Here is a 15,294-nt window from a genome sequence, read left to right as displayed (position 1 = left end):
TTTTGTCATAGATTTTATATTTATCCTATTTTTGCCCACCTTACATGATTATGCATCCAATATGTGTACTACTGCTTTCAGTATAATCACTTTTGGAAAACAAAAGGAACAATATAAAATAAAGATAGAATCTCTTGAGTTGTACTATATCTGTTCATCTTTTTTATCCATTCAGAAGGCTCATTTTTTTAAAATTAAGAATACAGTTATTAGAATAGCAAAAACTATTAATACTAAAATAACTAAAAGGAAGATACAGAGGAAAAGTAATTAATATTTACCCCAAAAAATCAGACATGGAAGCAAATCCATTACCTTTTTTCTTTCAACTTTAAAACGTTGACTGTATTTTTTTCTGAATATCAGCCTTAAACACAGTAGGTCCTTTCAGTATTGCACAACCAAACTATTTGAAAGCACTTTTACAAACTCAAGAAACCACATAGCAAACTTTGTTTAAAGGATCCATGGTAAATTTTCATTGGCTTTCAAGATAAACTAGATATACTAGAAAAGTTCTGCCAAGAATGAAAAAAGAAATGTTAACTCATTCATCAGCAGTTATTTAGAAAAAGTGATGTTAAAATATTTTCCAACAGGATTATTTCTCTTATGTGTAAACAGAGAAAAAAAGTGTACTGTTTGACTCTAATTCTGGACTACCTCTTTTGCTAAGCTATGAAATTGAGCAATGTCACAGAAAGGCAGACTCAGACTATTATACTGAGCATGATGATGAGTATAGGAAATTTTCTGGAATGAACTATGTGGAAATGTATTCTGCTGTTTCCCAATCTGGCATCATATATTAGATGTATTTGATTGGGATAAATCAGCTTTTCCCAAACTCGTACTTTTCATGTTTGGAAGGTACAATGTTGGGGAATAGTGGGCTAAAAAAGGGGTACTCCCTTTTTGACTACTCAGCTCACTGAATCATTGCTCATATTCTTTCCATAAATCTGATAGAAATGAACATGGGCATTTGGAAAAGTAGCATTGTTTCTAACAGGAGACAATATCTTAAGAATTACCTAAATTGTTACTGAGTGGTTCTTTAAGTACATGTCAAATTTCCGTTACTTCCATTATCCTATGAAGAAGAAAAAGTGCCATAGAAAGAACAGACTAAGTGCAACAGAAGAGATAAGGAACAAGACAAATTATGCAATAACTGATATGGCATGAGAAGAAAAAGCTTTGGAAATATAACAGAGGCAGGCAAACATATGGTATATTTATGCATTCTAACATCTGCACTCAAATTTCACAGATTTTTTTTTTACAGTAAAAAAAATCCAGGAAATCTATTATTGCTTATTTCAAAATGTCTTTCTTGAGTTATCAAAGTCTCTCCCCCCCCCAGATTAAAATAAGGTATTGTTGTTATATTTCATATTAAATCTATTCATGGAAATATAAAAATCCACAAGCAGGACTCTCAATCCTCAACATGTATTAACAAGAAAACTAACAAACAACAGAAAACTCCAAATCACATTCCAGCCATTCCTTTTAATAACCTCTATAACATTTGTCCTAGGGTCTACGTTGATTGTACATTATACAATGATACCAGTTAACAATCACAGGGTTTCCACGTTTAAAATTGTCCTTTTCAATGACCTTATGTCTGTACCAGTGAAATTGACTAGTAAGATTGAAAAATAATTATATAGCTCTAAGTCTAAGACTCTCATTAAACATTTGAAAAGCTTAAAAATGATGAATCTACTGCAACAATATTAGTAAACTGGAATATTTTGTACTTTGAGAACTAATATTATTTTCCTGTTTACCCTGGTGCAAGAAAAGAGTACTAGTTCTTGATTAAATTGGATTCAAAAACCCTTCAAACCACTGGCTTTTAAGACTGAATTATTACCTATTGGACCACAGCTGTGTTTCATTTATGAGTACAACAGTAAGTATTGATTTTAGTCTGCGAACAGAGGTGTCTGAAATGGCCTAAGGTAAACAGCATTAAGGTTTGACTTTTAAAGGCCTTCAACTATAACATATTTGGCAGTGTTTCCAAAGAAACAATACCTGTAACCTTGTCATCTGTTGTCTTAGGGTGATCTTTCTCCCTTGGGAAAAGAACTTATCACTATGAACTCCTCAAGGGAATATGCCCACACTGTATGTGCACACACCTCACATTCCTTCCAGAATAAGAAATGTTATGTAGAGCACAAAAAGAAATAAGAAATAGTAAGCTAAAGAAAAGGAAACATAGCTATATCTAGTTTACAACGACACTATTAATACCTTTCTAGCCTTGAAAATCTTTACTTCCTCTACATCCCATATATTCAAAAACTGCTTTTGTGTCCTTTAAAATTCTCATCTTTGCCTTTGAGAATTGAATCTCGATCAAATCACATCTTTCTAGGTTGGTTCAGACTTACTCACTTTGCCTTCATGTATTAGTTTTGTTATTTGTCCTCTTTAATTTTCTCTATATAATCAAAGTACCTCAATGCTATCAAAGCTTTCAGAAAATCCAAAGAAATAATTATAGTAACAAAGTGTCTATTTCAGTACTAATAATGTTTCTTCAGATTTATTTTTTCCTCTATGAACATCATCATACCACCTAGATTACAATGGTTCCTAAACCTAAATTGGTATATAATCTTTCATCTGAATAATGACAAAAAGTTCCTTTATACGCCTTTTGTCAAGAGCTTAATTTTGTCCTGAACAGATGCTTTATATTATGAGGAATGCATGATGGTATATACATGAAGAAATCTAAACATTTATTCAAAAGTTAAATAATTCCATTCTTTGTGGACAAAAAAAAATCACCCCAGACATTAAAACAATCCAAATGATTTAATCACACCCTCTCCCCCCGTCTCCCTCTCTCTCGCACAGACAGATACACATACACACAAAAGTCATAGGTAACAATATTTAAGTTTATATACTTATTTTGTGCATAACTCTTACGTTTGCAAGGATGGCACGTATTTTACAATAACTTAAAAGCACATATATACATTACAACTCAATCATGCTATCTTATCTAATACAGGCTTCTTAAAATTAATATGTAACGGACATTTAAACAAAAGACTATTAATTTTTTTAATAGATAAGTATCCGCTGAACTAATTCATAGATTAACATTCCCAAAAGAATAGCCCATGTTATAAGAATATTTTGCTATGAGTAAAAGTTATTGCTACCCTGTTTCCCTGAAAATAAGACTTCCCCGGATAAATAAGCCCAATTGGGCTTTTGAGTGCATGGACTAAAATAAGCCCTCTCCCGAAAATAAGCCCTCCCTGAAAATATTGCAACACAGCAGCAGCCATGAGGTGATCACGCTCGCCCACCTCCTGAACTTAAAAAATAATAAGACCTCCCCTAAAATAAATGGATAAAAAAAAAGAGCCTGTCTTATTTTTGGGAAAACAGGGTAGTTATTCTGAAACACTACTTTCCTCTTGTCTTGAAGAGAGCTCTGCAATATGCCACTTGACATTTTAATCCAGTTTAATAGAAGTCACTAAAGTATATTTGTTTGGTACAATGGTAAAATCACGTGCATATCCTTATAATATTTGCATGTATACAAACCACATTTTACCATCTTCACTATACCCTTTTATATGGTTCATTGAACAGTACTTTATCAAAAGGAGACCCAATTCTTTTGAACAACTTTTCCTTGATAAATTCATGCTGGCTTCTGCCAAACAATGCATTCTTTACTAAATGCTCACAAATCACCCGCTTAATAGCCTGTACTAGAAGTTTGCAAAGGACTGATACTAAGCTGACATCTGTTTTTTATCCAGGTCCTTTTTTATTCTCCTCTTTTTGAAGATAGGAACATGCACCCTACACCAATCATTTGGCACTATATGGTTTCTCGAAGCACTCCACAATGGTATCTATTAGTTTCTTCAAGGTCTTCAGACATTTCTGAATCCTTAAATTTATTCATGGTAGTAAGACTCTCCTCACCATGTATTCACTTGGGTTACCACTCCCTCTTTCTTCAGCTGAGCTTTTCTCTGTCACTATCTTATTATTTTCTCCAAGAAGCAAACCCATTGTCTTCATCATCCCCACCTACCCATCATTATTAATACAATAGCCAAAATAAGCTCTCTTTTTTTTGCATTTACTTTCTTTTGTTGCGCTTCTGTTTTGCCAACTTTCTATGGATATTAGCTATAGATTTTTACATGTAGAATTTTTTATGTATCGTGCACATTGAAATTAGGTCTCCATTTTTGTTTATTCAAATTTTCCATTTTGTGTACTTTGAAGCACAAACTGATGTGTTATGTAGAGAACAAAAAGAAATAAGAAATAGTAAGCTAAAGAAAAGGAAACATAGCTATATCTAGTTTACAACGACACTATTAATAACTTTCTAGCCTTGAAAATCTTTACTTCGTCTACATCCCATATATTTATAAACTGCTTTTGTGTCCTTTAAAACTCTCATCTTTGCCTTTGAGAATTGAATCTCGATCAAATCACAACTTTCTAGGTTGGTTCAGACTTACTCACTTTTCCTTCATGTATTAGTTTTGTTATTTGTCCTCTTTAATTTTCTCTATATAATCAAAGTACCTCAATGCTATCAAAGCTTTCAAACAAATAATTATAGTAACGAAGTGTCTGTTTCGGTACTAATAATGTTTCTTCAGATTTATTTTTTCCTCTATGAACATCATCATACACCTAGATTACAACGGCTCCTAAACCTAAAATAGTATATAATCTTTCATCTGAATAATGACAAAAAGCTCCTTTCTTTATACGTTTATAAGTCGCCTTTTGTCAAGAGATTCTTCCAAAGTTTCCAACTGTTTAGCCTCTTCAATCTGATCCACCTGATTGATTAAGATTAGGCCTAGAAAAGCTTTGTGTCTACTTCAATATTTTGGAAAATAAAACAGTCTGAAAGAACACTTGAAAAATGTATGGTGCTATGCAGTTGGGGCTATACCAACTAACCAAGATGGTTTTTCAACAGCTGTCTTTTGGTATTAAGCCATTGAATTTAACAACTAACTTAGAGCCTAAAAAGCACCACCACCATCAGCCACCCTAAGCAGCCCTCCCATTGTATGTTGGAAACTTTCAACTGGTCATCTTTATGACTGGTTGCAGCATTCTGCAGTCATGTGACTACAATTTGAGACCTTTTTTTGCTAGTTTCTGACATTCAAATAAATGGATTCCCTTAATGATCACTTTTATTTAATGACCACCTTGTTCGTTTAACAACCACAGCACTTCCAGTCATGTGTATGCTTCAATTTATATCCATAACAACATTATTATATTTATTATATTTCTGGTTCCAATTGTAGTAGTAAGTTGAGGGCTACCTGCAAAATTCTAATAGCATATTCCACTATTATGCCATAGATTAGGGAAGTGGCAACCTACTCCCATAAAGATTTGTGGTATAAATTTCAATCTAGAACAGGCTTGTTAATGACAATGACTGATCAGCTGAAGGACGCTCCTGATTGGCTGAGCGTTTGACAGCCGGAGTGGGACAATGGAGCGTCCTTACTTCGGCACATTGGCGAAACCACGGACACAACAGTATTTGCTTGATATCTATCAAAATGCTATGATTTATTTACATTATAGAAATATAAACAAAAGTTCATTTTACCAATCATTTAGCATGAATAATTTTTAAACAACATCCCTTATCTCATAAATGTTTCTCATTAGTTGACATTAAAGCCAAAACTTCTGAAGAAAAGATACAACCTCAATAGAAAAAGCAAGCTTTCCGTGTACGACCTATTAAGATGCTGAACAGACTGAAAGAACTATAGCTACAATCAAATTTTAAGTACATAACTTTCTACCCGAACCTGGCATCAAGACCATATGTTTGTGTCAGAACACCAGTTGTTTCCAGATGTATGAGAATGTTAAGTTAGATAAAGGTTAAATAATGTTATTATGTGACAAGATGATTGGCAGAAGTGTTGTGTAAACAGACTAAAAATAGTGGGGTGGCCAAGATTTGTTCCCTGTGAAAGTATGGATAGTTTTCAAGACTTTTTATCTTTGCACTTATATTTAAGAGCTACATGACAGTATCAGTGACATCATCTATCAGCATGGGATCAAGTATCAGTAGTGTGCTGGTGATAGGTATATGTTTCTGCCTCAAGACCATCCAAGAGTTGCCATCAAGATATTTTCCCAGTGCCTCGAAGTTGTATAGGGAAGAGCAGATTTTGGCTGCAGGTTCTATCAAAGTTGAGTGGCTATGAATTAGGGCTACTCATATGTAATGATCTTCCATTGCTAACTATGATGTGGTAACAGTCTGTGGAATGTAAAGAGGATGACATTGAGATATCTGTTATCAAAGTATTGAGGAGAAAAACACTGCTTAAGCTCAAACAATGAAAAAGGAAAGGTTATGTGCAAACACTGCAGATAGACACAGCTATACAAACACATTCACATTAGTGAGAGAAAAGGAATAGGTAAAACATGAAACAACGTCAGCCTTAAAAGATAGATTAGACCAAGAAATCAACTGTACATCAAGATTAAAATATTTATTACAATTGGATTTTGTAACAGAACCTTGCAAATCTAATTATGCTAATCTCTTTCCTTTTTTAAAACTATGTTCATGTGTTTGAGAATTAGTCTGATGCTCATGTTATAATTATTCAAAAATTTTAATAGGATAAAACTAACAGTTAATTTGCATTTGTTTTTCAAATCTATTCATATGAAATAAACAAAATATTTTGCAGAAAGTAAGGGGGGTAAGAATTATCTTTCCTCATTTGTCATTACACATCAAACAGATCAATCATTTTCAGCCCGCACAGTCATAATTAATATCAGTTTCTTTGAAATATGTTCAAAATTATGTCATCTGTGTCATTTAAAAAGCAGAAAACGTGTCCTCATGTTGTACACACAATCATTCTGACATTTTGATTTTACTTCCTACACATACATTAAAATTCAATAAAAAGAACATGGTATTTACAGATCTTAGCTATGATATAAAATTATACTTACAGAATTGGAGGCTAAGGCTCAAAAAGGCTAATAAGGCAGCTAAAGCCAACAGAAACAGAAAACGATTTCGGAAAAACATTATTCTTCTTTCCACTACTTCTTCATGGTTTTACCTCCAGCATACTCCCTGCAAACATAAATATAAAATATTAATTTAAAATAGTTCTAATATATTAGTCATACTTATGAAAAATATATAAAAATCTTAAGAATTCTTCAAGAAACTTCCCTCCATGTTGCTATGTTTTATAATTTTCTTAATAATATTTGCAAGGTATCTTTGTTACCTGGAATGTTATGCTTCATTATTAATAAATGCTTTATTAAAGCATATTAAAATGTAAAGCATTATTAAAAATTAAAATTTAATAAAGGTGACATTAGCATGGTATTCATGCTTCCTTTTGAAGTTGAGGAAACTGAGTTTTCTTTTCAATCAAAGACATTTCTTTTTTACTTGCAAAAACTACCTTAAATCATAAAATAAACAATAGGGGTTATATTCTAGACCAGGGTTGTTAAACTCAAGGCCTGGGGGCAGAATCTGGCTCGTAGGATGCCTAGATCTGATTCGGAGAGCCACTCCGGAAACAGCCCATTTTCACTGGTAGAGCTCTCGAGCCACCACAGGCACCCCTGACACAAGTGACATATAGCTGGTCACCCCCACCCTGCCTCCTGAGGTCAAACACAATGCTGATGTGATGAATGAAATCGAGTTTGACGCCCCTGTTCTAGACGAACTTGAAACACTTCCAAGTATAAAGATACAAACTTAACTGGGAAAGGAGGTGATGTAACCCATACATTTGCCACCATATTGGCAAATACCAAGTATTTATTACTTTCTCACACATCATATATATAGAATGTGTGCATCATTTGTTTCTGTACCCTATATAATGTCTTATCCTTCATGAATAAATGCTTTTCGCTTTCTCTGAAGTACTGATGATATGTGTTGTGAGGCTGGGGAAGCGGTGAAAAAGCCACTTTGCAAAAGTAAACTCAAGAACTGATTTTTTTAATCAGTTCCACCCTAAACTCTGCTGCCTAAATTTTAAAGACAACACAATGAGAACTGCAGGAAGGAACTGAACAATAAAAATGTTATGCATAATGGTTATCATAATGGTACATTTAAAGTGACAATAAACATTTTATTCTATTTGTATAAATATTTGCAAATATACGTATTTAACTATTGAGTTCTTTCAACATTTTTCCAAATCATTCTAATTACATGAACCTGAACATTAACAACCATACAATGAATGCAAAACATACATTTTTGTTAAATAATTTTAAAACAGATAGGTGAAACTTTATTTAAGTCTGTTATAAGGAAGTTTTCCAGAAGAGAAAAACCTACAAAAACAGATTATGTAATTATCCAAATGTACAAATTTAAAGAAGATAATATTACTAGAGAAATTCAATTATGTGATTGAACAGTTTACACAAATGATTTTCAACTTGATAACTTCTAATATATGTTAGCTGGATACTACAGAATTTTAAATGCAATACATGCTGACAGCAACAATTTGGAAAACGCTAAATTATAAAAAGAGTTATTTTTTCAAGCATATTGTGGGGAAAAATGAAGAAATATGAGGAATATTATATATTCAATATATGAAGAATGCAGGTCTATGATCTTTAGAAAAATATATCAAGATGCATCAATGCTCATCCTTCCTCATCACTTGTAATTAGAAGCTTCCTCTATCCCAACCTAGTAATTGTAAACTAGAGGTATAAAAAGGAACTCACAAGGATGGGAGGCACTTCTTCAAGTGAACTGGTCTCATGAAGCTAAGTGGGTGGCCTTAACAAATGTTGTCTTTTGCTACTTACACATATATGTGTATGCACAAACTACTCTTCAGCTGATACAAGAAAACTAAACACACATGCAAAAACACTTCTTCCCTCACACACAAAATCAGAAATGCTTTCTCGAGCACAATATGGCTCCTTTAATACTTCACCCTTTTTACAAAGTTGCTACTTTTAACACTTTTTAATTGAAACAACAGCCTAGATCCATGATGGCGAACCTGTAGCACACGGAGACATTTGTCAGGGCATGAAAGGTATTGCCCTGTCAGCTGACCAGTGCGCATGTGTGTGCTGGCTAGCTGACTTCGGCCTGCTTTTGAAGCCATTTTTCTTCCTCCGGAGGTTTTACTGAAGCCTCCAAAGTGTGAAAAACCGGCCCTACAGGCAAATCGGAAATTCAGGAACGGATTTCCGGTTTGCTTGTAGGACCATTTTTCTCCCTTCGGAGCCATCAAGAGGCTTCCCTGAAGGCTCCGAAGGGTGAAAAACAGCCCTATGGGGAATCCAAAAGTTCGGTAATGGTGACTTCCAGTTTGTCCGTAGGGTCGCTTTTTACCTCCGAAGCCTTCAAGGACCTTCATGAAGCCTCCTGAAGGCTCCGGAAGGTGAAAATGAACCTAAGGATAAACCGGAAGTCACCATTCATGAACGTCCAGATTCCCCAGAGGGCCGTTATTTTCCCTCCGGAAGGGGTTTGCCAGGCGGCTGCTTGTGAGCGTGGTTACCTCATGGCTGCTGTGTTACGCTGCTGCACCCCTGAGGATGTGCCTGGCTGTTTGGGAGCCCGCTCGCAAGAGAGCAGCCACCTGGCAATCCCAAAACAATAAGCCTTCCCCTGATAATAACGCCCAAGCCATATTTTGGTGGTCAAGAGGAAATAAGAAAATAAGACTCTGTCTTATTTTTGGAGAAACATGGTATGTTCTCCTAGACTGAAGTACACAGGCGTGGAAAATTACTATGCTAGTTAACAAGTCCCACCTTCAATCATGTAAAAACAGTATTTGACATTTCCAAAGAGCCCATTCATTGTACAACCTCTTTATAATATCAACTGCTGGTCTCGAACAAAAGTTAAACACATTATTACAGTGAATCATTGCAATAACTTTAATTAGTTCCAAAATAATCATTTTTTCAGTCTACCTTCTGAAATAATTATACTTATCAGGGATGAGAGCTCAAAATGTGTTTCCAGGATTATTGGAGTGTAAAAAGATGATGCTAGTGCACTACTATGTACTGAAACTCTTTTGGAAAGTGCACACAGTTGTTTTATATACATAGTACCTAAAAAAATATTTTAAAAACTTTAGGAAGGATTCAGACAGCTCCTGAATTCTCCACCCTCATGACAGGCAAGTATGATAAACAATGTACAGTAATCTTTTGCTGACACAGTAGGACTGTTTTATTTCATAAGCTTATATAGTGGGGTAGGAAAGAAAAGTGAAATATGACCAGATAACATTTTTTTCCAGGATGCTCTCATATATACTAGTCTGATTACTAAAGGGGAAAATGTAGAAGTAATACAAAAAAAGTTATCACAGTCCAAGCATGAATATGAAGACTAATTCAAATATTTGATTCGTAAAATGTGCATTATTGTTAGTATGAAGCGACACTATATGTAAAATTGTAGCCCCATTGCCAGTCTAGATGCCAGCAGAATCTGAATTTGATGAGACATCTTGTTTCAAGCATGGACAAGAGAGAAAAACAGATGTTTCTTTAAAGCTCCAAAGCAAAATTCTGGAGAAAGGGTGCGAAAGCTTGCTGGTACCTGACCTGGTAAAGCAAGTGGGAGTACTGTTGTGACTCAGCAGAAGTTTGCTGTGAGTTGAGTCTGGATGCAAGATTAACAACGCAGCCCAAGCTCGTTAGTGGCATCTTCTGGTGATAAAAGGACGGATGGTGCCACGCCCTAGTTGCAGGAGTCAACGTTCATCATTCATCGGTCGTAGTTTATATGTGAGAGACACTTGGAGAAGTGATTTGCTTTCTGTAACCCTGATTCAAGGAGACACTTGGAGAAGTGAATTGTTTTGTAAGAGTTTTGTTTTGCATTCTGTTATCTTCTTGCCAGAAACTTTATTTATGTTTATTTTTGGGCTTGCAGCCAGTCTGAGCCGAGGACTGATAAAGTTCTTTCCTTTTAAGTTTGTCTGCCTGTCGTCTGTTAACAAGCGAAGAAGGGGGGACAGAACAGAGTACTATCAAGAAACTAGGGGAGTCCAGGGAAAAGAAGCAGAGGACTTTAATTTGGGATTTAGGCTATCTCTAAAATTCAAATGGCATAGTGGTTAGAAAACAGTATTGCAGACTAATTCTGCCAGAGCCAGTAGTTCAATCCTATTCAGCTCAAGGTTGACTTAGCCTTCCATCCTTCCAAGGGCCCACATATGCTGACATTGTAAACTGCTCAGAGAGTGCTATAAAGCACTACGAAGAAGTATATAAGTCTAAGTGTTATTGCTATTTTATTGCTACATATTACATACATTTTTTTTTAATCTCCGTGTGCAGCATTATTCTTAGTCTGATTTTTCTGCACATGTATGGCATTCTATGAGAGTTCACTTTTCTCTCTTGGGGGAACTGATATATAACTTAATAAGTTCTATTCCTCCCAAGCTCCTAATTATAACAAAGTATCATCATTTTGTGGTCTGCACATATTTTATAAATTAGGCTTCATATACATTTTGAGTTTATTAAAGTTTTATTTTATGTACACTTTGATTAACAAAGTGGATGTAAGGACTGAAATGCCCTGTCACATATATTTACACTATAAGAACAGGAACTGCATTATAGAAATTATTTTTTCCATGTTTTATGCTTGATTTTCCAGAAAGGCAATATATGATGTAGAATTCCTTTCTCCTAAACTAAGATTAGTGGAGAATGCTAGAGGAATTATTCATCAACATATGTGGTTGCAGCAATAACTACATCATGCTGGAGGCAAGCTTAGTTTTTAGACCCAGGTTAGCTTCTGGAAAAGGATATATGAAATAAATAGAATTAACTCTTCAATATTAATATGCCATAATGATTTATCCTATATGAAATCAGTATACTAATTGTTATTGCTTTTAAAGGATATCCTTTTGGTTCAATGCATTTATTGTAACTGTTCCCCAGAGTATCATTGACTATTCCAGAAATACAGTATATCCATTCCACTACCACCCATATAATTTTCTTTTAATCGTCACATTTAGAAAGACAATTAATATACTAAAGGCATCATACTTGCAATTGCCAACAGAACACATAAATGTTATACATAGGTGACTGTAGATATATGAATCAAGTCAAGTATAGGATCATTATAATTTCTGTATTCATATAGAAGAAAATATTAATGACTATAGATGAAGGAAATAAAATGAGAGTCAGTTTGGTCCAGTAAATAAGGTACTAAATTAGAAGTGGGAAAGTCCTTGTTCTAGTCCCAAAAAAGACAACTGCAGGATTTGGGGCCAATTGCCCAGATGCAATGGCACACTATTTCTGAAAATGTTACGTAGAAAAACTGCATGATCCTTGTAGTTGCCAGGAGTGTGAGTTGCAAGCAAAAAATGAAAGAATTTTTTTTCTAGTTAGACATTAACAATTTAATTTGCTTTTCCTACTGCAACTTAACTTTGTGCTCCATGTCATCATTTTGGTTCTATGCCAATATTACCTACTCATCTTAAAATACATTTTAAGACACCTGTAGTCAGAAATGTATTTTATTCCAGTTGTTTCTATTATTGCATGCTATCATAGGAGGATTCTTATAAATATAATTCTGTAATTCATTGTTCTAGTTGGGGGAACTCGGGTGGAGGGAAAAGGACTGAGGCTAGCCAGTTCTCTCAATGCTCAGAGTTTATTGCTAACAGGTTGCCAATGCGGTACTTCGCTAAGTGCGCATCTCAGCGAACGGCAACAGCTGAAACCCTGCTTGACAGCTTTTTATATATGCCGGCTGTCAAGCAGGTAACCAATCAGAACCGAGTAAGGCACCCCCTAGTCGAACCAGGGAGCTGCCATACACAATACCCCTTCACAAATACCCCTTCACACTTAAGACAGCGCATGCGTAATCAGCCAAATATGCTGGGTGGCGTCGGACCAGCCCAGATATTCTTGATATGCTGGCGGCTTTTAAAGATGCAGGTGGGCTTATCCGAGCTTCTGGATTACTTGGCTGTGTTGACACTTCTGCTGGCTGGACCCTCTTCGGACTTGGACTCTTTGCTGCTGGAGGCACTTGTGGAATACCCAGTAAGTCCCCTGGCTGGTCACTTTCTTCTGTGGCTGGGGTTTCGATGGCTCGTGGTTGGTCTCTTCAGGGCTCCTGGTTGGCTGATTTCGTACTGACATCTGCCGTGATCTGGCAGGCCCTTAGTTGGTTAATATGTCTCCTCCAGACCCTGCCATCCTCTAAAACTATTTCATAGGAGCAGGGTCCTGTGATTCCCATGACTTTTCCTGGTAGCCATAAGGGGTGGTCTGCATTATTTCTAGCCTATACCCAATCATCTAGGCCAAACCCTTTAGACTGCCTACAGGACCCAGGCGGCTTTTCAGGGGCATACTTGGGATATAAAAGGTCCAGGGTAGTTCTAATTTTCCGGGCATGGGGTGGCATGCTGCCAGAGGAGGTATTTGTATATTTTCTACTGCCAGTATGCCCCTTCCAACCTTCCCAGGGCTTCCTTAGTGGTGAGAACAGCTCGATCGACCATCCATTGGCCGCAGAGTTGAATGGGGCCACAAACGCATGGCGGATTCCTAATTCCGCTAGAAAATCAGCAAACTGAGTGGCCCTTAGCTGTGGCCCAGATACCAATTATCAGATATCAATACATCCAGTATCCCATGTGTTGCGGATAATCATCTAAGGGCTGCTATTTGTAGATGACATTGACACTTCGACTCATTTAGAGAACGCATCGACTGCCACTAGGAAAGTTTGACCTTTATAAGGGCCAGCAAAATCTAGGTGAATCCTAGACCATGGTGCTTTCAGCACATCCCAGCCTTGAACCGGAGCCCTTGTGTGAGTGGTCTTGATGATTGGCAGGGCTGGCAACTGGCTACCCAGCAGGCAATATCACTGTCCATTTTGGACCACCAGGTGTAACTATGGCCCAAAGCTTCATACGCACCACGCCCGGGTGCCCCTCATGTAGGATAGCCAGCACAGAGTGACCTAACAGTTCTGGGATTACCACCCTGCTTCCCCATAACAAACACCCCTTTTGTGAAGACAATTTGTTTTGGCGGAGTAAACAGGGGTGGAACTCTGAGTTCAGTTCCCCCACTGGCCACCCATTTTCCTTTCTCATACTATTATTTGTATTTGCATTTCTCATTGTTAGTCACAATGTCCCAGAAATAAATCTCCTGTAGATTCAAAACCTTATAAAATACCTTGTTATGCACCAGGCACCTTCAATCTCATCCCTCTGACCCCCAAAACACACCTTCTATGTAGCAGTCCCCACCTTCTGGAATTAGGTTCATTCTGAGATCCAGATAATGCCCATTCTACCATTGTTTAGAACAGATGTGGAGATCTTTTCATCCTTCAGTGTGAGATATGTCAGACCTCTCACTTCATTGTGCTTGCAGTTTTTAAAAAAGTACAGTTTCTTCTTTGTTGAAAGCTCATGAGAGTCATTAAACATGTACTTATTTATCATCATGTTATTATGGTTATTATCATTATCTCTTTTTATGTAATAGAAATAGTAAAATACCTAGTTGCAAAAGGACAAAAAGCTTTTTTTCTGCAGATAAAAATTCAAAAGCTATGATACAAAGGGCTAAAATAACAAAAATGAAGCAACCTAGAGAACATTCTTTGGACCATATTATACTTTTCCATAGTACATTCTCTATAGTTTTGGAATCAAACTTTCATGGATCTTTGAAATTTAGTCTAATGCAAATTGTATTTCCAATTTTGAGAAAAGTTTTGATACACAACAAATAGAAGAAATTTTCTTATGGTGAAAACATGTAAAATGTGTGGTCTTTTAATATAGCTGAAGAGTAGCCATATTTCTTTTAATGACAAAGCAACATAAGGATTCTATAATAGCTTGAAAATATTATTTAGTAACCAGATTCTTTAAATACCTAGCTTTAAATCTTTCTGTTAAAAGTGTTTCTGTTTTTTGTCAGCTGCCAATACAGTGAAGTAACTTGTTCAAGCTGGCCTTCCCATTTTACATCTGATATTCAGAATCCTGAATTCCTCCTACATTCAAATACAAGCATGTCATAAATCTCTTGAAAAGCTGCTTTTAAAATCTAGTGTAACATATTTTCAATCTTCATTTCCAAAGCCTCTTCTGTGATTTCCTTTCATCTTCATTTTATAAGCTACTGATT

At 35.8% G+C, this 15,294-nt stretch overlaps 1 protein-coding gene across 3 annotated transcripts in view; it reads right to left on the bottom strand.

The window, feature by feature from the left end:
• PXYLP1 (2-phosphoxylose phosphatase 1) overlaps positions 1 to 15,294 on the bottom strand; it is a 46,976-nt gene that overhangs the window by 25,739 nt on the left and 5,943 nt on the right. For all 3 annotated transcript variants that reach the window (XM_032225301.1, XM_032225302.1, XM_032225303.1), the window contains exon 2: positions 7,048 to 7,174. In XM_032225301.1, coding sequence (XP_032081192.1) covers positions 7,048 to 7,126 — 79 coding nt within the window. In that variant the 5' untranslated portion in view covers positions 7,127 to 7,174. The remainder of the gene's footprint in view (positions 1 to 7,047; positions 7,175 to 15,294) is intronic.

The sequence above is a fragment of the Thamnophis elegans genome, chromosome 10 (assembly GCF_009769535.1).
Source record: "Thamnophis elegans isolate rThaEle1 chromosome 10, rThaEle1.pri, whole genome shotgun sequence".
NCBI classification, from domain to species: Eukaryota; Metazoa; Chordata; class Lepidosauria; order Squamata; family Colubridae; genus Thamnophis; species Thamnophis elegans.
This window is presented reverse-complemented; position numbering and strand designations above follow the sequence as displayed.